The sequence below is a fragment of the Leiobunum rupestre genome, chromosome 11 (genome assembly GCF_980474605.1).
Source record: "Leiobunum rupestre chromosome 11, qqLeiRupe1.1.hap1, whole genome shotgun sequence".
NCBI classification, from domain to species: Eukaryota; Metazoa; Arthropoda; class Arachnida; order Opiliones; family Sclerosomatidae; genus Leiobunum; species Leiobunum rupestre.
Window position 1 is genome coordinate 31,562,580 of NC_143394.1, and position 22,930 is coordinate 31,585,509.

Here is a 22,930-nt window from a genome sequence, read left to right on the forward strand (position 1 = left end):
TATTCCTTAAGAATGTCGATGTTAAACACGAACCCTATTAAAATGGTAAATGAAATTGAATGAACTATTAAGTTTGGTCAAATTATGCTTGAATCGCTTGTAAGATTATATTACTCACCTTTAGTAAGTCTAGGTTTTTTCTTTCGATTTGAAACTTTTTTAGTGTTATAATTGTGGTCCATCATGTTTTAAAACTTCGAGTTGAACGCAAAACGCGTCAAATTACGCACCGCAACTTCCAAAAAAAAATTAGTTTCTATCCCTAGATGGCAGTAGTGCGCCACCATTGGAGCGAATTTTTTCTGAGTTCCGGCGGGAAGTGGGTAAACGCTATCGGCAACGCGCGAGAGAGTGATTTCGAATCTAGGGTACGAAGTTTAAATTATCTTTGCTGAAAATAACAACCTATAGTGATAAATCACAAAATCACGTAAACAATATTGATAATTGAAAATAGCAACCTACAGTGATAAATCACAAAATCACGTAAACAATATTGATAACTGAAAATAACAACCTATAGTGATAAATCACAAAATCACGTAAACAATATTGATAATTGAAAATAGCAACCTACAGTGATAAATCACAAAATCACGTAAACAATATTGATAACTGAAAATAACAACCTATAGTGATAAATCACAAAATCACGTAAACAATATTGATAACTGAAAATAACAACCTATAGTGATAAATCACAAAATCACGTAAACAATATTGATAACTGAAAATAACAACCTACAGTGATAAATCACAAAATCACGTGAACAATATTGATAATTGAAAATAGCAACCTACAGTGATAAATCACAAAATCACGTAAACAATATTGATAACTGAAAATAACAACCTATAGTGATAAATCACAAAATCACGTAAACAATATTGATAATTGAAAATAGCAACCTACAGTGATAAATCACAAAATCACGTAAACAATATTGATAACTGAAAATAACAACCTATAGTGATAAATCACAAAATCACGTAAACAATATTGATAATTGAAAATAGCAACCTACAGTGATAAATCACAAAATCACGTAAACAATATTGATAACTGAAAATAACAACCTATAGTGATAAATCACAAAATCACGTAAACAATATTGATAATTGAAAATAGCAACCTACAGTGATAAATCACAAAATCACGTAAACAATATTGATAACTGAAAATAACAACCTACAGTGATAAATCACAAAATCACGTAAACAATATTGATAATTGAAAATAACAACCTATAGTGATAAATCAAAAAATCACGAAAACAATATTGATAATTGAAAATAACAACCTATAGTGATAAATCAAAAAATCACGAAAACAATATTGATAATTGAAAATAACAACCTATAGTGATAAATCAAAAAATCACGAAAACAATAGTGATAACTGAAAATCACGGAAACAATGAAAAATCACAGACAATCACGGAAAAACAGTGATAACTGAAAATCACCAACAATAGTGACAAATCACAGAAAATCACGGAACCAATATGGACAAATCACAGAAACATTAGTGACAAATAACAAAATTTCTTCCAATCAACTTAATTTTATATAATCAGCCATGAGAATAGAAGGAAAACTGAAATTAAAATATAAGCCAATATTCCTTAAGTTAACCGGCTCTATAAAATAGGCCAAATATCGCGATGCTATAGAAAGAATAGCGTAACTCGTCCGACTAGCTAAACTTTTCCATCAAGGCGATATTTTTTCCTCCTTTGATTAAACATATATTTTAGCCAGAATAAAAGAGAGAGAGACCAAGGGGGCAGGGAAGGGGCCCAAATCCTCTCTAATATTTATAAAAGTATAACTGCATCATCTGAAAATTTATACGCTGCTCGATCGAAAGAGAAGGCCTACCGAGAAAAAATCAGGGACAACTTCGTTCCCTCCCCATCTTCTCCTTCAAACATTAGAATTTTTTCTCTCCCCCCCCCCCCCGGGCTGCACTACGCGCTACTACTCCGAGTTCCATCTCTCTCTCCTCTCGCTGTAGTGTAGTCATTCCTCCGTCGCTTCCATCCCTGGAGGATGAAAGAGCTAAGGTTTGGAAAATATGCTTTTGTTGCCTCCCCGTATGACTGGCCTTAAAAGCTTCTGCCTGAGCGAATCCCCCCATCTTTATATCCCACCGACCTCGTCTCATCTCAACCGACTGCCCCTCTACGTAGAGGGTTGTAGAGGCCGTCTAGCATTACGGGACCGAGTCGGGGCTCCTAGGGACTAGAAGCACTTATTACGTCCATTAGGGCCTTCGACGGCAAAAGTAGACGATTCTCTCGCTCTCTCCGAGGGGAAAGACTTGATTCGAAATGCGCGCTGGGTTCCGAGCTAGCCTCAACCGAGGCCTATTCTCCCAAACTCGTTCGCTCGTAAACATTGAACTTTTGCCGATGTGTTTAATCTAGGAAAGTCTCTTCTCTACTTTTAAGTTTCCTTGTTTACGCTTTAGAGCCTTCTCCTTTGAGGTTCAGTGTTCCCCGCGTCCAATACCCTTTCCATACGTGGAGGTGCGATTGACAATTAAGACACAGCGCTGCGAACGTCCAAGCTTCAAATCAGTCCTTACCGCAGGGTCGGATATAAGGCATTAGTCACGGCATTTGGTTACTAAAATAAATGCTCTGACTACTAAAATTTAACGAAATCTGGGGGCTCACTAGTGAAAAATTTACTAAAATAATCATAAATATTGGCGAATATGGCGTATCATAAATTCATCATTCATCAAGCCCATTTTATTTAAAGTGTTGGTTGCACGAAATTTTAGCTATGGCTAATTAATGATTCATTAGAAAGAGCAAACATTTTATAGCAAGTAGAGAAAATTTCATCGAAATCGGTTAAGTGGTCTTTGAATTATTATAAAAAGAAGTCGAAATGGTGGAAATCGAGTTTCTGGGCACCCCCTGACGTCAGAAAATGCGAAGTGTATCATTGGCTAATTGTCTGTAATACATTTCTTTACATCTGGGATTAAAAGCTGGTTGATATAACACCCAGGAAAAAGTCCTACGCAGTAGTAATTGAAATAGGCATCGAGGGGTAAGACAGTACCAGATAATCTGTACACCGAGTCCGTGCCCTTCGCACTGTTAAAGGTATATATTTTCAACGCGAGTTCCATTTAGCACTGTCAAAGGTATGGCAGTGTACACCGAGTTCGCAGAGTGTCTTACCCCTCAATAGGCATACACAAGCCTACGTAGTAGAAAAACGATATGAAACCGAAGGCTACTTGTAAATTCTTCTTAAAACGTCAGGTCGCGCGCGTAAAAAAAATATTTTTATTTTCTATAGTAAGCCTAATATTACGATTAAAAACCTATGGTTTGAAAACTTCTACAAGTAAACAGAATCCCTCCAATTCAGTTCCTTCTATTTTAGGAATAAAACTACAGCTTTGATTTGCCCCAAATTGCTCGTGCTACGGAGGAGAGAAATTCGCCGAAAATTTCAGGATTTTGAGGAGCGGAAAAGGTCAGTTTCGGACTCAAAGTTAATACACTTAGGCTTGGAAATTTGTTTCGACAGTAACATTTTAGGAAAGAGAACGTCCTGGGCTTCAAAACAAGCCCGCATTCATTCGTTTTTATTACTTTCGATTTTTCGTGCAACCAACACTTAAAAAATAAATCACAACACGCTTGTAGCGCTTGTAGAAAAACGGAAGTCCAAAGAGTCCGCTGCACTTCATACAAGTTCTGATTCAGAATGTCTATCCCAAATTAATGCGCCATTTGATGATATTGTCAATGAAAATATTCCATAATGGACTAAAATACTTATTCGCTAATTTTATCATCCTTTGCAATGCAGTCCATAGGTGGTTCCTTTTAACTTAACATTTCGTATATAGAGTACGAGCGATTGTCGCGCAGCGCCTCTAGGGGCGAGCTCGCACGTAACTTGGTTAAAAATAAACTACTATTCCCGTTGACGCTAATGTAAATGTAGCGATGATTTAAAGTAAATTAACAAATCGTTTTTAGAAAAAAATATTTGATTAACATTTTTCCATAATAAATGAATTAAAAATAAGCCCAAAAAAGCCTTTATGATATATTTTATCTTTTTTTTCTTCGAAATAGGCGGACTCAAAGTTCACGAGTATGCCTAGATATAGGCCTACATCTAGGGAGAGGGCGGTAATTCCAGCGAATTTTAAAAACTTTTATCTTTTACAACCTAGAGTAGTATTTAATAGAAATTATATGACTTGAAACTTATTTCAAGTCATATTTTTAATTCATGATGATAAAATTCGCGAAAAGTATCAATATTGTTCCGAATTAGAACCTACTTCCTAAAATCTCATTTTGCTCTCATACGCGGGTTGACAACGCAAACTTTACCTAGACGAGCAGCTGTTCGATTATCTACATGACGCGTTAAAAATATTATTTTTGAATGTTATAAAGCGATAAACGATTATTCAAGACGATTTTATATTACATTTAAGTTCATATAAACGGGAAAAACTTTCAGTGGAATATATCTTATATCATTTGGTAGGTTAATTAACGTTTAACTATCGCCAACTTTACATTAATTTCAATGGGGGGGGGGGGGACTTTTAACCCATTTACGCGTGATCTCGCCACGAGAGGCGCCTGCGTGTCATTTTTGTTTGCAACCGACAAAGCCTATACTATTATCACGGCCATCTTCGATCACGCGTACCGCGCTTTAGCGGCCCCGTCAATCGCCTCGCATCTAATGTTAATTTGCGTGTATGAATAATCCCGATAGGGGCGCTACATACGACCAAAAAACTACTATTACCAAAGGCGGGGAATACAAGCGAAATCGCAGGAAAATGTTTTTTCTTCGGTTTTCCACTTTCCTATTTAGAAAAAACAAGGTATAGTTAGTTAAACTATCTTTTCGCAATATATTTATGTATAATTCATAATTAAAATAAAATATTACCTTATAAATATTAAATGAAGAAAAAGAGACGCGTTTTTTACGCGAAGGCGCCATGTTAGAATACATAGTTTGGAAGGCTGTATAGGTGTTTAGAGCGTTTTGACGCGTAAATAATGTCTCTCTTAAAATTTATAAATCTTTAATAATAACAAATCTTTATTAATAGTATATATATAGCAAATTCACGAGTTTATAACCGTTTTTAGGTAGTATTTTCTGTAAATCTAATTAGTTTTAAGAGTAAGATAAAAGATGCTTAGGTACATCTTTGGAACTAAATAGGTAAAAGATAGATGGTCTTCAGCCTGCATTTCATGGAGGATGATTTATGTTCAGGTTTGTACCTTTATTATGGAAAAAATTTTCAGTCAGATAAATTTACAAACCAGCCCTTTCTAAATATACAATATTATTCTAGGTTTAAAAAGATGAAAGCTTAAAACTTGTTGAAACCTAAAATTATAATTTATTGCGCTTATAATATATTTTAACTTAATATTATTTAATAAAAAATGTTAAAATAATATATTTACCCTAAAGTTACAGTGAATCTTCTTTTCACTTTTTGTTTATTTATTTATTTATATGAGTTTCAAGTATTAAACAATAATACTATGTTCCTGGCAGCATCTAGAGGATGTTCTTGGTTTCTGTTTAACTCTTTAATAATTTATAAACACCGTTAAAAAATTTGAATCATGAAAAAAATGTTATACTATTAGTTAAATATTAACCTACATTCGGTTTAATTCAATGTTTTTTTCTATTTATTTAAAAATAATTGTTTTTTGTGGATTTTTCCTATCTGACTAACGTTAAATTTTGGTCGTAGCGAAAGCCTGGTGGGAAAATATATACACGGTTAATTCAGGCGATTGACGGGGCCGCTAAAGCGCGGTACGCGCGATCGAAGTTGGCCGTGCTATTATCCACCACTCACTCCCATTTCGGCTTTCCGTTGCTACGCAACGCGTTTTGAAATTTATAATGTTTAGGCTTATAGAGTAATATAAGAGACTGGAAACGAGATCTTAAGTTAACAGAAACGAACTTTCTAAAATTTCTTTATCGCACAAATATCGGAAATATAGTAAAATTTTCGCAAAAAGCGTACTATAAAATAGGTGATTGAAATTATAGTACGGAAAAAGTCGTCAGGTAATGTTATCGAAATATACTATAATTGTAGTACGGCTGGCAACGCTCGGTCGGGCTATGGTAGGGCACTGGGGCTAGGGCTCGGAGTTCGGTATAAGAAATTTTCCGTTCATTTCTTTTATATCCTATCCGAAAATTATCCGAATAAAAACTTATTTGTTGCGTATTCAATCGTATAATAGTCACGAATAATATCCATAAAGAAACAGTTAATCGAATTTTTTATGGTTAATTGAAATTTTGGCGTTTAATTTATCCATTTCCCCGTTGGTCTAGAGGTTTAGTTTTACTTTTAGATTCGAAAAAATGAGGCGAAAATGCCGCTACTGTGTGTAAACAATGAAAATACTAGTCTTGTTAATTTTCCGGAAAAATAAAATGTGGAAAATTTTCCGGAAAATTAACAACACTAGCATTTTCCGCAAATCGGAAAAATAAAAAATTGAAACAAATTACTTTTTAAAGGTTTTTAATGTTTTTAACTTTTTTATCGATATAAAATGTCTAATATCAGTAAACGTACTACAAATCATTAATAGTGTTACATTGTTAATCAGTTTAAACTAATCTAGAGGTTTAGTTTTACTTTTAGTTTCGAAAAAATGTGGCGAACATGCCTCATTATTTAAATTTGCAAACAATATATTAGACTAATCATAGAATGAAACCTTTTTTTTATTTTTTTCGGAAGGCCTCGGTCATTTTCCGGAAAATTTTCCGACCTACAACACTAATAATTAGTTTGCAACGATCCAATCGCCGGGAATTTAAGGAGCCAACCATAACTAAAGGCCTTTTCACATGAGCCAACTTTTTGGTCCAACTAGATGAGTCAACTAGTTGGTTCGTGTGAATAAAAGTTCGATGAGTTGATCCACCAAAAAAGTACGCGAGAAAAAAATGGATCACTGATCCATTTTTGCTGACTCAGAATTTTGATTTGAAAAGTTGGCTCGTGTGAAAAGGTCTTAAAACAATTTTATGAGAGTATGAGACAATTAATTCGTAGGGCACTGATAATTTTTGTTAGGGCCAAACACCCTAAAATCTGTTTTCTTCGAAATTCATAGGGTAGGCCAATCGAATATCAGACCCTGTTACTATGGAAGTGCAACCTTAGCCGGCTAGGTCAAGCTTCCTTCGATACTCATTCGCTGAGAAAATAATCTTTGGTCTGGTTTGAATAATTTAATGCTAGAGTTATACCCCCTTAGTTTAAGCGAAGGTAATCCTAGAAATTTGAGAAATAGATATTTTGGCTCGTATTTTGGCCTGATTTCAATATTTTCCAAACCAAGTTTAAAATTCGTCTGTAGTATATCTTTTATTAAGAATAATTTTGTAATATATTCCTTAATCAACGGAAGTGGATCCTCAAAATTTTGATTCCAACATTATCTGTATTTTTATACTAAGTAATTCGATAATCTTAATAAAAAATATATTTGGCCATTAGTATGTCGAATTTCCTTCAAATATTCGGGGGTAAAAAGTCATAATATTAATGTTTTAAATAATTTTTAATTTTTGTAAAACAGAAATTATTTAATTATGGAATGCATTAATCATTCTTCTTTTAAATCTTTTTATCTCCCTTTTGGACCTAAAAATCCCCTAAAAAAAGAGATTAAATTTATTCAAAGTGGAAACTATGTTCGGAAAATATTTTATTGAATAAAATATGAAAAAGAGTTTGGAAACGTGTGTTGCTAACTATAAAAGTGCTTAAAAGGAACCGAAAACTACTCGTTTTATGAATGGTCTGAAAAAGGTATTCGGTCCGATTCGGAAAACGTTCCCAGGACAATGATGACACCACTTTTTGAATGTCTAATGATCCCAGTACTACGTCGAATGTCAGACGTCACGTGATGTTTAAAACTCAACTCATTGGCTAGATGGCGACACTAAAACGACGACTTGTGGGAAGAAAGTTATGGACACTTATTCTGAAAATATATTAAAGGGGCTCCAAAGTTCGGTGGCAAAATGTGTGTAAAGTCAGTAAAGTGCGAAATTTACGGTTGACTCTGCCCGCCTCTGCCAAGGCCGAGTGAGGGGTTTGGCGGGTTGAAAAGCTTGCTCAATTTTCTTTTTTTTTTGCCACCGAACTTTGGAGCCCCTTTAAGATATTTCAGAAGGAATTACGGTTTAGAAAACGTTAGGAAAACGCTGGAATATTTGTCACATCCTTCACGAATGTGATATAGTTTCCTGTAAAATCACGTGCATTTAAATGGTTAAAAAGGAACAAAAGAGGTAAACGAATTCTATCCCAGACAAGGCTTAATGTCTACCAGGAGCCGAGTCTAGCTTAGCTCGTCACGAGCGAAAATCTCCCTTGTAAGCGAATCATCAGGGTCACAATAGTCTTCCTTACACATTCGAAATTTCGAATATTCGTAGCTGAAACAGTTACTTACTTATAGAAACACTTACAGCAACTGTCGGCTCTATCATTGCCTCCTGTATTATGAAAAGGCCCCTGTTATTAGAGATGGCCATGAATTTATCCGATTCTTCGAAAAAAATTACTTTCGTGGAGAGCCATTATTATAGAGTATTATATTTAGACCACTTTTACTCTACATAGTTAACTTTAACCTAAATTATATATCCCATATAAAAATATTGTAAACAATTACTATAATTGAAGTTATTGACAAATTTACAAACGAGCCAATCAACGCGAAGCATACTTTTATGTCCCACCTTTTGGGTCAAAATGTAGCTTCAGCATCTGGTTTTGATTTCGACGCTAGCGACCTCTGTTGAAAAAAGAGCTACTTCACCTAGAGCCGACACTTGCTTTAATACACTTCTGGTGTTTGATAAGAAGTTTTCTTTTTTAATTGACCATTTCAAACCGGTTATAACCAATTTAATAAATTGGCCAACGGGTTCGCGATGTTTAGTATTCAACGTAATAGTATGGTAAAGTATTCAAGATGGCGGCGCTTCCGGTTTAGAGAGGAAGGTGCCAGAATTCGCGGCGTACGTATGGAACTCATTAACATTTAGTCAATCACGAACGAAGTCAAGCGCTACCCGACTTCTGACGCGTTTCCGTTTCAAACGGAAGTTGACTTTAGAAAATGAAGGAGCGAGGTTTTCCACTCCTACTTCGGTGTCGGGAAACCCGCTGTTGACTCGCCAGAGGGAGCCACGAATTTGCCTAAGAACCTTTTCGCCCGTAGCAGCGCCCCCCAGCGAATAAGCCGAGCGGGATAAGTGTCGGTGACGCAACTGTTATTTAACCTTTGGGCTAAGCTTGCCTCTTTTTCGAGTGTGTCGCTTTCCGGTCCTTCGAATGTCGCCAGTGGACGGGACAGATTTCCATTTAATTGACTCAATGAAAGCGAAACTTTGCTTTTGCGCCGGAGTGGGTACACGGGGAAAGTGTCACTCACAGGCGCGGGTCGACGGCCTTCGCAAATTGTTGGCTTAGCACCTAGCGCGTTCCCTTCAAATATCATCCGTGTCAAACCAACTTATTTCCTAAAATTTCGTTTCGGGTAATTCCATTTAATTTGGAATGGACTAAAGTTTGTGGTGTTGTGATAAAAAATATATTTACTTGAAAATAATTAATCTTTAATTTCATGGGTACGTTGAAAAAAGAATAATCTTTAATTTTAATTGTTAATTTAAAAAGTTTCTTAATTAAAAAGATTAATTGTCAAATTTAATGATACTTTAAAAAGATTCATCTTTAATTTAATGGTTATTTAAAAAGTCTTTAATATAAGTAATACTTTTAATTTTAATGGTACTTAAAAAAGGTTCATTAATTTTTAATGGTACTTAAAAAATGTTAATCTTTAATTTTATTGTACTTTAAAAATATTCATCTTTAATTTTATTGTACTTTAAAAATATTCGTCTTTAATTTATTATTACTTTAAAAATATTCATCTTTAATTTATTATTACTTTAAAAATATTCATCTTTAATTTATTATTACTTTAAAAAAGGATAATCTTTAATTTAAATAATACTTTAAAACAGAATAATCTTTAATTTTAATGATACTTAAAAAGATTCATCTTTAATTCAATGTTTGTTTAAAGAAAATATGAAATAATCTTTAATTTCAATGGTACTAAAAATGTTAATCTTTCATTTAATTATACTTTAAAAAGGTTAATCTTTAATTTAATGATACTTTAAAAAGGTTAATCTTTAATTTTAATGATACTTAAAAAGGTTAATCTTTAATTTAATGATACTTTAAAAAAGGTTAATCTTTAATTTTAATGATACTTTAAAAAGGTTAATCTTTAATTTAATGATACTTTAAAAAAGGTTAATCTTTCATTTTAATGATAGTTTAAAAAGGTGAATCTTTAAATTTAATGATACTTAAAAAGGTGAATCTTTAATTTAATGATACTTTAAAAAGGTTAATCTTTAATTTTAATGATACTTTAAAAAGGTTAATCTTTAATTTAATGATACTTTAAAAAAGGTTAATCTTTAATTTAATTGTACTTTAAAAATGGTTAATCTTTAATTTGATTGTACTTTAAAAATGGTTAATCTTTAATTTAATTGTACTTTAAAAATGGTTAATCTTTAATTTAATTGTACTTTAAAAATGGTTAATCTTTAATTTAATTGTACTTTAAAAATGGTTAATCTTTAATTTAATTGTACTTTAAAAATGATTAATCTTTAATTTAATTGTACTTTAAAAAAATTTAATTCTTAATGATACTTTAAAACATTTTCATCTTAAATCTATTAGTACTTTAAAAAAGGATAATCTTAAATCTATTAGTACTTTAAAAAAGGATAATCTTAAATCTATTAGTACTTTAAAAAAGGATAATCTTAAATCTATTAGTACTTTAAAAAAGGATAATCTTAAATCTATTAGTACTTTAAAAAAGGATAATCTTAAATCTATTAGTACTTTAAAAAAGGATAATCTTAAATCTATTAGTACTTTAAAAAAGGATAATCTTAAATCTATTAGTACTTTAAAAAAGGATAATCTTAAATCTATTAGTACTTTAAAAAAGGATAATCTTTAATTTAAATAATACTTTAAAAAAAGAATAATCTTTAATAAAAATAATATATTGAAAAAGATTAATGTTTGTTTAAAGAAAATCTTTAACTAAAATAATACATTGAAAAAGATTAATTTTTGTAAATCTTTAAATAAAATATTACATTTAAAAAGATGGTTTATTTAAAGAAAATCTTTAATTAAAATAATACATTGAAAAAGATTATTGTTTGTTTAAAGAAATTCTTTCTTTAAAATAATACACGAAAAATATTAATATTTAATTTTAATGGTACTTTAAAATTTTGTTTTTGTTTTAATGGTACTTTAAATAAGATTCTTCTTTAATTTTAATGGTTCTTATTAAAATAATTATCTTTATATTTAATGATACTTTAAAAAAAGATGTATCTTTAATTTAATTGTTCTGAAAAAATCTGTCATTTTAATTATTTACTTTAAAAAAGATTCATCTTTCATTTTAAATATTTACATTAAAAAGATTCATATTTAATTGTAATGTTACTTTAAAAAAGATTAAATCTTCATTTTAATGGTACTTTCAAAAAGGTTTATCTTGAAATAAATGGTACTTTAAAAAATAATCTTTCATTTTAATGACACTTTCAAAAAGATTAATCCTTTATTTTAATGGTACTCTAAAAACGATTAATCCATAATTTTAACGGTTCTTTAAAATATTATCTTTAATTTTAATGATTCTAAAAGTATGATTCTCTTAATAGAATTATTTGCAGTTAAGATGATTAATTTTTAAATGGTTTTTATTGAATATATTTGGGATTAAATCTAATACCGATCTAAAGTTCAAATAAATCTAACATAATCACAAAAAAGAAATAATCACATATTTGGGGGTCACGAATGGTTAAAGTTTTAGACTTGAAGATCATCCCTAAAATTGAAGAATTTAGCATTTTATGTCAATGATATTATTTTTATATTTTTAAAAGGGGTGTTTCAAATTAGTACCCTTTGTAATTGCAAACAATAATTCCCGAATCTGATGACGGATACAAATATTACACATTAAGCCCCATTTTCATGCTCGCTGGTAGCGGATAAAAATCGTCAAAATTCGCTTCCGCCACTCGCAAGCGTGAAAATAAAGCTAAAATATCTGTTTGAAACAGATCGACGCGGAAACTGAAAAAGTGTGTAGCGGAAGCGGATTTTGTCGATTTTTACCCGCTACCAGCGAGCATGAAAATGGGGCTTTAAGGGGGAAGTCTATATACTGTGGCGTTGTCTACTTTCGCGCTATTTCAAGCTGAACTCTTTTATTTTTGTATTTTTAGATATAAAATTAATTTTTAAGTGTAGAACAGCCTCTTGTTTAGTGACTAAAATAATTTTGACAATTTTAAATTAATTAATTAAGTTATTACGTTTTAATTCGGACCCCCGGAGCTAAACAAGTTGGGCAAGCGCTTAAACTACCCTTTAGTTAGGACCTTATATCTCGTTAACTATTAATATTAGAATTATCAAAATTATTTTAAGCACTAGAGGAAGGTTTAGCCTAATAAGAAAAATATAATTCAATTATGTAATTTTTAAAACAAAAACGTTCAGCTTGAACGAAAAAGAGGCTTTTACTGTATTCTTCCCCCTTAATAATTTTACCTGAATGTTCCACTTACTTAAAAAAATTCCAACATTGTGCTTTCAAGAGGACACATGGAAGAGTATAAATATTTATCCACAAAATTTCTTGGAACCGTTGAAGCATTGATATTTTTCCATAACCAATGTTTATGTGTATATATAATTAAATTTGCTACAAAACGGGACCTTTATTGGTAAATCAAATACTCTAATACAATTGCCCCGTAGCATGAAGGGCTTGAAACCACCCTCCTACGCAGTACAACCCGGCCACCTGAATTAATGGCATTTAAAGTCGCCAGCTGCCTTGGGTGGTGCCTTGGCTGATTATTATTAAAAAAAATAAATGATACATGTCTAATAATTGAAAAGCTATTTTAGTTAGGAATTAGATGGTATAAAACTTAAATGACATAATAAAAAAAGGAAAATTCCATTTTGTGTATAATACATTTATTTTGAAAATCTTTAAAATTTTCAAAATAAATGTATTATACACAAAGTGGAATTTTCCTTTTTTATAATAATAATAATAATATTAATAATAATAATAATAATAATACTAATAATAATAATAATACTAATAATAATATTAATAAAGTTTATTGTGCGACAGAACAGCACATATTTGGTATACCAGCAAGCTGGTTCACATGGTTTGCACCGAAAAAAAAAGGAAAATAAAACAAAAAGACAATAATTATCGTTAATTAATTTAGCGATTACGTATAAAACAGATTGAAAGCAATCATAGTCAGAATTAAATTACAAATTTAGAAGAAGGAAAAAAATGTAAAAACTATACAATTTTAATATTTTTGTTTTTAAAACGCACTATATATGTATAAGTGTCGATAACGTTAACAATTTAAATGACCTCGAACCATATTCTCAAGGTCATTCAAAATCTCGAGAACCACTGGGCTTAGAGACTCGCTTGCAATTAGAAATTCGGTGTGCTCCATCGCATTTTATGCCCAAGTGACCCTAAACCTATGTAAATTGGCCAATAGGAAGCCCAGAAAATAAACACAAAAAAAAAGATCATAAATAAAAATGTCTAATGGTGTTAATTATTTAGAAAGAACTTGTAAAAAGTAATCACTAAAACTTGGAATTTCAAACAAATATTTGGTATACACTCTTTTATATCCTTATTTGTGAGAGCTGCCATTTTATTACAGGCCTGTCTGATTTAAAATAGTGCATGCAAGGCCGCTTCACGCGATCAAGTGCACGCGACGTCTCGAGCTGATGAGCACGTGCAGGTGCCCTTGCCTGTACTATTTTAAATTAGGCCTGTAATGAAATGGCCTACTTCGTAAAAGAGTGTATAGCTCAATAGATAAAAATATCATTGTGAATTCCTCGAGGACCTTAAATTTCGACTGGGCCTTTAAAGAATTTCCCCAATCTTGACGCCACTGATAGTCATCTATTGTTGAACAAAGTAAAATTTAATGGCGAATGGGAAAACTTGCAGAGAGCAAAATCTTATTTTAAATTTAGTGTATTCCCTTTTTTTCTCGCGGAATGATTTGAAATATTAATGACTCGGGCGAAACAGCGCCGCTAATGCGCCACGAGAAATTCTGAAACCGTGAAATAAACGAAGATGGGAAAGATGGCGGTTGAAAATATTTCCCGCTAGATGTCGTGATTAATGACTAATTCTTCACTCCCCCTTTTTTCCCATTTCGCGATATTGCGAACCACTTAAATTTGGGGATTTTCGGCGCAATTTCAATGCCATTTCCATTTTTCAACGGACCAATTTCGGCACATTTTACATTTTCCCCTCTTCCGCCATCGACAATTTTTCCAGGGTTTTACTGAAATTGCATTTTTTTATCTTCGCTTACCATCGCGTCTTGGCTCTGAAATTGGCCTATTTTATTCGCGTTTTGCTTTATGTAGCGTTTAACTATTTGATTCTTAAGGAGAATGACTAACGTCATTGGTGTGTGCTTCAGTCGCTTCGGAACCAGTGAGATACCCACAAATGAGATACCAACCTGATTGGATTTCTTCTAGAGGGAAGGAGCAGTCTGTTAGAGCCACGCTAAAAATAGTCTCAACATAGTTATTTTCAAAATCAATAAATTCTTGGTTAGATTTAGCATCGATAAATAACCCTCAGAAGGAGTTGTAAGGCAAGCAGTGGCGTAGCGGGGGCCATGTCAGGCTGTGCGAATACTCGAACATCATCGAGTACTCGGTCTTTTTTGAGGTCGAGTACTGGAACTCGACATCGAATAAGTAATTTGAGAATACTCGTCGATTACCGAGTACCAAAAAATTGCATATTCGGGTACCCGATTACTCGAATAAGCTGCTCTCTAAACTCGTCGAGTATTTGTTTTTTTCTATCCTCGTTGCTTCAAAGTTCAAAGAGGGGTTTCTACAACTTTTTGGGGGGCAATAAATGGTACCTACAAAGTTGTGGAAACAGTGGTTCATCGAAATAAAAGGAATATTTCTCAGCAATGAAAATTACTTTATACTCCTTTTAAATTTAATTTCCTAATTACTTGAATTAAAATCAGCTCCTAATCAAATACTCGATACACCGACGCGTTAAAAATATTACTCTTAAGTTTTTGTAGTTACTCGACTCGATTAAGAGAAAGTTTCCCCTTAATCAAGTACTCGATTACTCGACTCGACTCGAATACTCGATGAAAAAAAAATTGATACTCGATAACCGACTCGATTGCCTAAAACCACCAATCGCACAGCCCTAGGGCCATGGCCCCGGACGGCCAGCGGCCTCGAAAATTGAAACGAACGCGGTTGGCCGAGATCGTGGATCGGAAAAGTGATAAGAAATTATTTAAGGTCTACAATGTGCACGTTGAGATTAACAAATCTGGGTATCTTGGCAATCGAACAAGAGGTACAACTTAATATTGACCATTGCATTAAAGAGTTCACGTTGCAAAAAAACAAGCAGAATAAAATTTCAATTTTTAAACGACTTGAATCCTTTTGCAAGCAACAGAGCAACAGAGTATCACAGAATTTTCACCGATTTTTTTCTTAGTTGCGAAAATAGGGAGAGCGGCAAATTTAGGGCTTGCCCCGAGTGGTAGAAATACACGCTACGCCACTGAAGGCAAGCATACAAATGCTGGCCCGTTTTCGTCTAGCTTATCAAATAGCGCGCCCTCTAGCGTGCCTCTCTGGAGTAGGAAATTCACCACATAAATATGGCCGCGTCATTGATAATTGGTAAATACGTTTTAAAGGCCGATTACATATTTATTTGGTTTTCTGTTTCTCACTGGTAGTCAGCTGCTTGCATAGCACATGTGTCTTGCAGCGAGCCAGCTTCCAGTGAAAGACAGAGTAAACCGAATAACTAGGTAGTCGGCCTTTAATGATTTTTCAGCTAGAACTATTGTTAAAATAATGTTAGCATTTATTAAGTAAGATGGTTAAAAAGTAAATGTAACATTTTTTTTTTAGAGTTTAAAGGCCGATTACATAGTTATTCGGGTTACTCTGTCTTTCACTGGAAGCTGGCTCGCTGCACGACACATGTGCTATGCAAGCAGCCAACTACCAGTGAGAAACAGAGTAAACCGAATAGTTAGATAGCCCTATAGCCCATTAAAAACTAAAATTTATGGCGAAAACCGCATCAAAAATATTGAGTGGTTAATTTTTAATAAAATAAAGAAATTTCGGGAAATCGAAAAGCACGCGTCCGCCGCGACACCTGGTGAGAAGTCGGTGAGACAGAAAACCTACGTAAAAGCGCGCGCTGCTGAAGACGCAAAAAATATATTTTGCACGCACGGCGCGTTCCAGTTATACGCGAACTAAGCCTAAATTGCGCGATTTTAAAGTTAGGATAGTTCGCAAATCGCTCATACGGGGTTAGGGGCGCTGGCGGCAGCCCCTAAGATGGCGGCGAAAATTCAAACCCAAACACCTGGCGTTGTTTTCGTTTCAACTTTTTGGGCCAAAAGCTATTTGTTCAAGACAATAAAAGGTACGTGTTAGTATATTGAACGTCTTGTTAATCTTTTGATACGGAAATAAGGCCATATTTGGAAAAGCTTGGCCACCTGTATTATGATAAGGCCCTTGTTATTAAAGATGGCAATGAATATAAAATATATTCTTCGAAAAAACGACTTCACTGGAGAGAGTGGTGCCATCTATTAATGAAGCTAAAATTCAAAATAGCGAAACGATAACGTCGTCAGCGAACGATTTATAACTATTATAATTAGACAACTTATACTTTATTTAGTTAACTTTTAACCTTAACTATGTATCCCATATAAAAATTTACAAACGAGCCAATCAACGCGAGGGGTACTTTTACGTCTCGCCTTTCGGCTCAAAATGTGGCTTAAGCATCTTCTTTTTAAGTCGACGCTAGCGACATCTGTTGAAAAAGGAAAAACTTCATGTCGAGCCGACAGTTGCTTTAAAAGAAGTCCTCGGCAAAATCGTTTACGCTGGAACGAAATGGTTCTCAAAGCATCTGAAATAATTTATTTTTCAATTTAACGCTGTTCAAAAAAAATCATTTGCTCTTTTAATTGAATTGCTTAGCTAGACCGATGTCTCGAAAGCGTCTAATTAATATAACATGAAATTAAAGGGAATAGCGGCAATTTTTTTGGTGGTTCTGGCGAAGCCCGGCGGCCATGTTAGGCTCTTTTGAAACCGTAAATCAGCCGCTGCTCTTTTGCCAGCTCGCTCTCCGAAACTAATTAAGTTCCTCGCTTTCATCCAAGTTTTTTCCCCGCGCCTGGCGTTTCTTTCATCGCGCGTTCGCCATTAGAAATTCTATTAGAAAACGCCGATGTGGCTCTTTTACATCGCCATCTATCGGGGATCTGATCAAAGTTTGCAAATAAGGCGTGTTTGCGTTTCCAGACATCGTTATAATTGACAACTTTTACTTTCGTGATATAGTTGGATTCCAAAAGTAACGCTTTGAATTGGAGCGGCTGGGCGGTTGGCGCTTTTTAATTTTCTTTTGATCGCTAGAAACTTTGGAATGTTCGGAATGTTTGTTAATAAATGTAAGCAAAATTGTTTTCCAGATATACTTTAATTTTTCTATAACTATTCAAAATGATGAATCACTTTTCATTTATATATACACGAAATTCATTAAATCCGTTTAAGTCTCTGTTTTTTTTTGTAAAAGAAAACATGTGACAAACATAATTTACAACAAGGATCGAGATATTTATTTTACAATCAGTCTCTCACTTTAACCAAATCCGCGTTTTTATAAGAATTGTTTTATTTTTTTAAAAATGCGTTTCTTCTTTAATTGTTTATTTAAGATGTTTTTGTTCGTATACTTAATTCTTGAGCTTTCACCTTTACTAGTTCTCAGTGAAATACATTCGTTCTCGCACGCTACTGATATTTACCGTCGAATACCGTGTTTAGACTTATGACGTATAGAAAATTAACGCGAAGCTTTCGAATTATTATTTTCATCGCATCGGCGTTTCTACGAATTTAATAAAGGATGCCAGCTACTACGATAGCGCCATCCAACGAAGGTCGCTAGAAACTAATTGATTCGAAAATTCGTCCGCTATATTGGCTTCGTCAGAAATCTTCGCTAAATTAAATCTACTTCGAATTTAAATTATAATAAATTAGATTTGTTTTAATTTAGTGGTTTTGGTTTAGTTTGGCACTTACGCCCTGGCGTAGCGGACGAACTTATCAAATACGTTTCCTAAACTCGCCGGTAGAGGGCTATATCTCAGCTGAAATGTTTCGTAATTAATATAATTATCGTACGTCAATTAAGTAGCAGCCGCAAATATTACAAACGTAACTTAAGCGAAGGCGTAGCAGCTTCAAAAATCAAAGTTATTCTAATCGCTTTATAAATTAAATTTCACAGTCTCGATCCGTTAAAGCTGTTAAAATTAAATATTAATACGATGATGTCTATGTAATTGATCGTCCGATCGACGCGACGCCATTTTCTCAGTCCGTAGAGCGAAAAACGCTTGAAGTTTATCGTGCGACGCCATTTTCTCAGTCCTTACGAAGAGCTCTTAGAGCGACAGAGAGTTACTCGAGTGGCGCCTCTCTTTGCGGTGCGGCGCCTTTTGTCTCTTGCGTCGGTTTTTGGCGCGCGGCTGAGAATGTTCGTCTTCGGGGTCGTCCGTGGCGGGCATCCCATCCCAGAGGGGGCTGGCGTACGGGGGCAGCTGCCGGACCTCGGCTTTGGGCGTCCGGCAGAGCGGCAAACATCATTCGCTCGTGCAAGGGCTGGACAGATCCGACGGCGTCCCGGCCAAGTGCGAGGACAGGTTGCTCGGCGGCTGATGCGACAGGGAGTCGTCCGTCGCTAAGTAGGACGACAAGTGAACGGGCGGGCCTCCTCCGGGCAGCAAGACGGGCAGAGGGTGAGACGAGTCCACGTGGTCGCCGTATCCGTGCATCTGGACCGGAAAAATAAGAATCTGTTAGTTTCATTTTTATCGAAAATTTTGCTCGGGGGGGTTTGTTGGTTTACGAATGATACGAGCCGATTTCGTATTTCCCATTGTCCGAAACCACTCTCCCTATCCGTGACAGCTTTCGACCCGTAAAACCCCCGAAATCTAGCCCCAACTGCCGACTTGTCAATCAATCTAGTCTATCCACGATATTATTTTCCACCAAACTTTGTATTAAAGTTAAGTTTACATTCTGCCTATCGCCGTAGCAGCAAATCAAATACTTGTTTTAAACCCACCGCTTTTTCAAAGTTCTGATTGAGAGCTACTATTAACAGAAGTAAGGAATCCATACCTCTACTTGGAATGCTTATCTCGGCAGATTTCCGTCTCGATGTGGCTGACGGTTTTTTTGACGTCACTATGTTAACTTAACAAACAACATCGTGAGAGGGGAGCGCGCGCAGAGGGGATTTACTCTCTCGTAGGCGGGGCGAAAACCGTCAGAGTGATTTTACCATACGTGATACGGCAATATAAGCATTCCAAGTAGAGGTATGGATTCCTGCAGAAATATATAACATATCTCCTACGAGAGGGGTGGCGGAGTGGTTAGCACTTTCGCCTCGCAGCAAGAGGAGCCGGGTTCGATCCCTGGGTGAAAACTCGGAACAACTCCTTCCGCTTTGAGTTTGCAAGTTCTCTCCCCACTGGTTAAAGGGGTTTTCCCTCGAGATCTTCGGTTTCCCCTTCCATAAAAACTTGTTGAGCTTAACGGTAATAGTGAGTGTTGGGAGCTGTTGGCTCGAACGCGAGGCATGCAGGGCTTGCCACCACCCTCCTACGCATTGTAACCCGATCACCTGAATTAACGGCTACAAAAACTTGTCGCTCGATGACTTAGGCGTAAGGTGGTGCCTTGGGTATTAGCCTAGCTGATTATTATTATTATCTACGCGGGTTCCCGTTGATTTTTCCAAAAAAAGTTGGTTAAATAGGTGTGTTTTCGTCTGATACGATTTTGAAAATTTGTAACGTCACAACTGTAGTGTTAATAGTGGCCGCCATGACAACTACAGTATTTATTAATAGGCAAATTACATTGGTGACGTCGTGCGTTTCGAATTGAAAGCACTATTCACATAAGCGATTTGGCGGGAAATCTGCGAAGAAATTAGGGATGCACCGATATGGGTGTAGCAGATATTATATAATCAGCTAGGCACCACCTTAGGCTTAAGTCATCAAGCGACTTTTAAAGCCATTAATTCAGGTGGTCGGATTACAATGCGTATAACAGTAGTGTATATGATAAAATCATGGTAATAGACGGTTCGGTACACTGTCATACCATTTTATTCTAATTTTTCATGAAAAAATGTTTGCAAGAGCATATCCGTATATGTTTCTTTTCATTTTACTTGATACATATTTTCTATCACAAATCGAATATCGTTGTTTTTTATTTGTTTACACTCGTAACCCCATGTCTAAAAAAAAGGTATGATCTAGCTTCTGACATCTGGCGTCTGTGGCGCGGTCAATCAAATAATCAACCAATAACGGTTTCGCTTAAGGGGGAAGAATACCGTAAAAGCCTCTTTTTCGTTCAAGCTGAACGTTTCTGTTTTAACAATTACATAATTGAATTATATTTTTCTTATTAGGCTGAACCTTCCTCTAGTGCTTAAAATAATTTTGATAATTCTAATATTAATAGTTAACGAGATATAAGGTCCTAACTAAAGGGTAGTTTGGGCGCTTGCCCAACTTGTTTAGCTCCGGGGATCCGAATTAAAACGTAATAACTTAATTACTTTTAAATTTAAAATTGTCAAAATTATTTTAAGCACTAAACAAGAAGCGGTTCTACACTTAAATATTAATTTTTTAAATTAAAATACAATATTAAAAGATTTCAGCTTGAAATAGCGCCAAAGTAGACAATGGCCACTGTAGTCTTCCCCCTTAAGCCGATATTGGCCGATACCGATATTAGAAAAATAGGTCGATTAATTGTCCATATGTATCGGTGCATCCCTAGAAAAAATATATTCATTTCAATAGCCTAGAATGGTCGTGATGATATTAATAATTTAAGAAATATTTAAAATTTATTTGAACGTTTTGAATTGGCGCCTACGAACTTGAAAAGAAAGGGGGACGTAGATATTAGCGTCGTCGCGGGTCCGGTTTTATCAGGTAGGTACCGAGTAACGGAGTTTGACTTTAGCCGATTAGGGCGACGTCCGCCTGCTGGGAATGAAACGGCAAAAGACGGTTGGATTTGCAGCTTCGAGGGCACTGCGGGGCGGCCGAGTTTAGGGGCTTTAGGGATTTCGGAAGGGATTATCGGGAGCGGAAAAAACGAGCCTCGAACGAGAGAGGATCGACTCCCCGAGTCGCTGAGGAGCCGAAAATGCTAGTTTTATGGCTTAAGGTATGTACAAAGGCCAGCCAGCAGCCTACTATACGTGCTAGAAGGGAAAAGCGTGCCGTCAGGGGACTCTGGTTGATTTCATTAGCGGCTCCCTCGTAACAAGACTTTCTACTTTGCATCGACGCCGCTACCCCTTACCCCCCCCCCGTCACGACCCCTACTTTATATACTACCCGCCCGCGTGTAGTATATAAAGTAGGAGTTATCGACTGAGACGAGCTCCTATGGCCAAAATGCATCCTTGTCACGTTAGGCCATTGGAACCCCCCGCGCCTACATTCGTATATGACTTTTGCAAGAGCCAAAAAATGTGTATCGTGGAAATTGTACACAGTCCTCCCGATCGCGTGTTCAAGAAAAATAGCCGTTGGAAATTTGCCGACTTACAACGTTTTAGTAAATAAACGTATTTTATTTCCAAGATTTGCTAAAATGTTTAGGTGATTTGTAAATCCACTATATAGCTCTAGCGAAATGGCTACGGCTCTTTTAATTTTTACAGAGTTCAGTAAATCGAATATTACGCGTCACAAAAGTGTGAAATGTTTAGAGTTGGTATATAATTTTATCGACATAAACACCAAGTAACCGACCCAGGCCCGGACCCATCAACAATAAAGACTCGATGTAAATCATCGGAAAAGAGGCAAATGAGGAATTCTCAGACGGAGCACCCAATTAGGACGAAACCTCCAAAAGGACCTCTCCCAAGTTGGGCGCTTTCGCTTTCTAGACGCGCTTGGGGTTTTTCTCTCGGAGCCAAAAAGTGATAAGACGAGGTCGATGGTGTCTGTCCCCGCTATCTCCGTTCCCCGAAGAAAGGCGGGTATCTTTGGGGAGAAGCTACTAGCGACGCCCGGGTGTCGGGCCGATAAGCATCGCGAGCCAGCGGCGGTCTCGATCCGCGGGCGACGTTGGCGGTGAGCCGCGGTTCGAGACCTCAGCCTGGCCATAAAGTCTCGGAGGCGCCGGCGAAACACGGTCGGGGAACGGCGATACGGAGGACGCCGTTCGGGCGCGCATTTCGCCGCATCTCTCGGGCGGCCGACGTGTCGGGGGCCATCCGAAGATGTCAACAGCCCGAGGCAAGAAGCGCGGCGAAAATTAATGACCCGATTGCCCGCATTGACGTCAAATATCCCGGCTTTAGCGCGTCTCACTATCTGAACAAATATAAACGCGATAAACGGCCCGACTGGACTGACAATCTTCTTTCTAACCTCGCCAGACGCGTTCCGATAGCGACGGAAAATGCCTTCGCGTGGATACCCTTTTAAAGGCTAACCCTTACGGTCTCTC

General features: G+C 35.6%; 1 protein-coding gene across 5 annotated transcripts in view; it reads right to left on the bottom strand.

The window, feature by feature from the left end:
• Window positions 1-17,874: 17,874 nt before the first annotated feature.
• tup (LIM1_Isl and LIM2_Isl domain-containing protein tup) overlaps window positions 17,875-22,930 on the bottom strand; it is a 57,055-nt gene continuing 51,999 nt past the window's right edge. For all 5 annotated transcript variants that reach the window (XM_090163503.1, XM_090163500.1, XM_090163502.1 and 2 more), the window contains one exon: window positions 17,875-19,194. In XM_090163503.1, coding sequence (XP_090019629.1) covers window positions 19,003-19,194 — 192 coding nt within the window. In that variant the 3' untranslated portion in view covers window positions 17,875-19,002. The remainder of the gene's footprint in view (window positions 19,195-22,930) is intronic.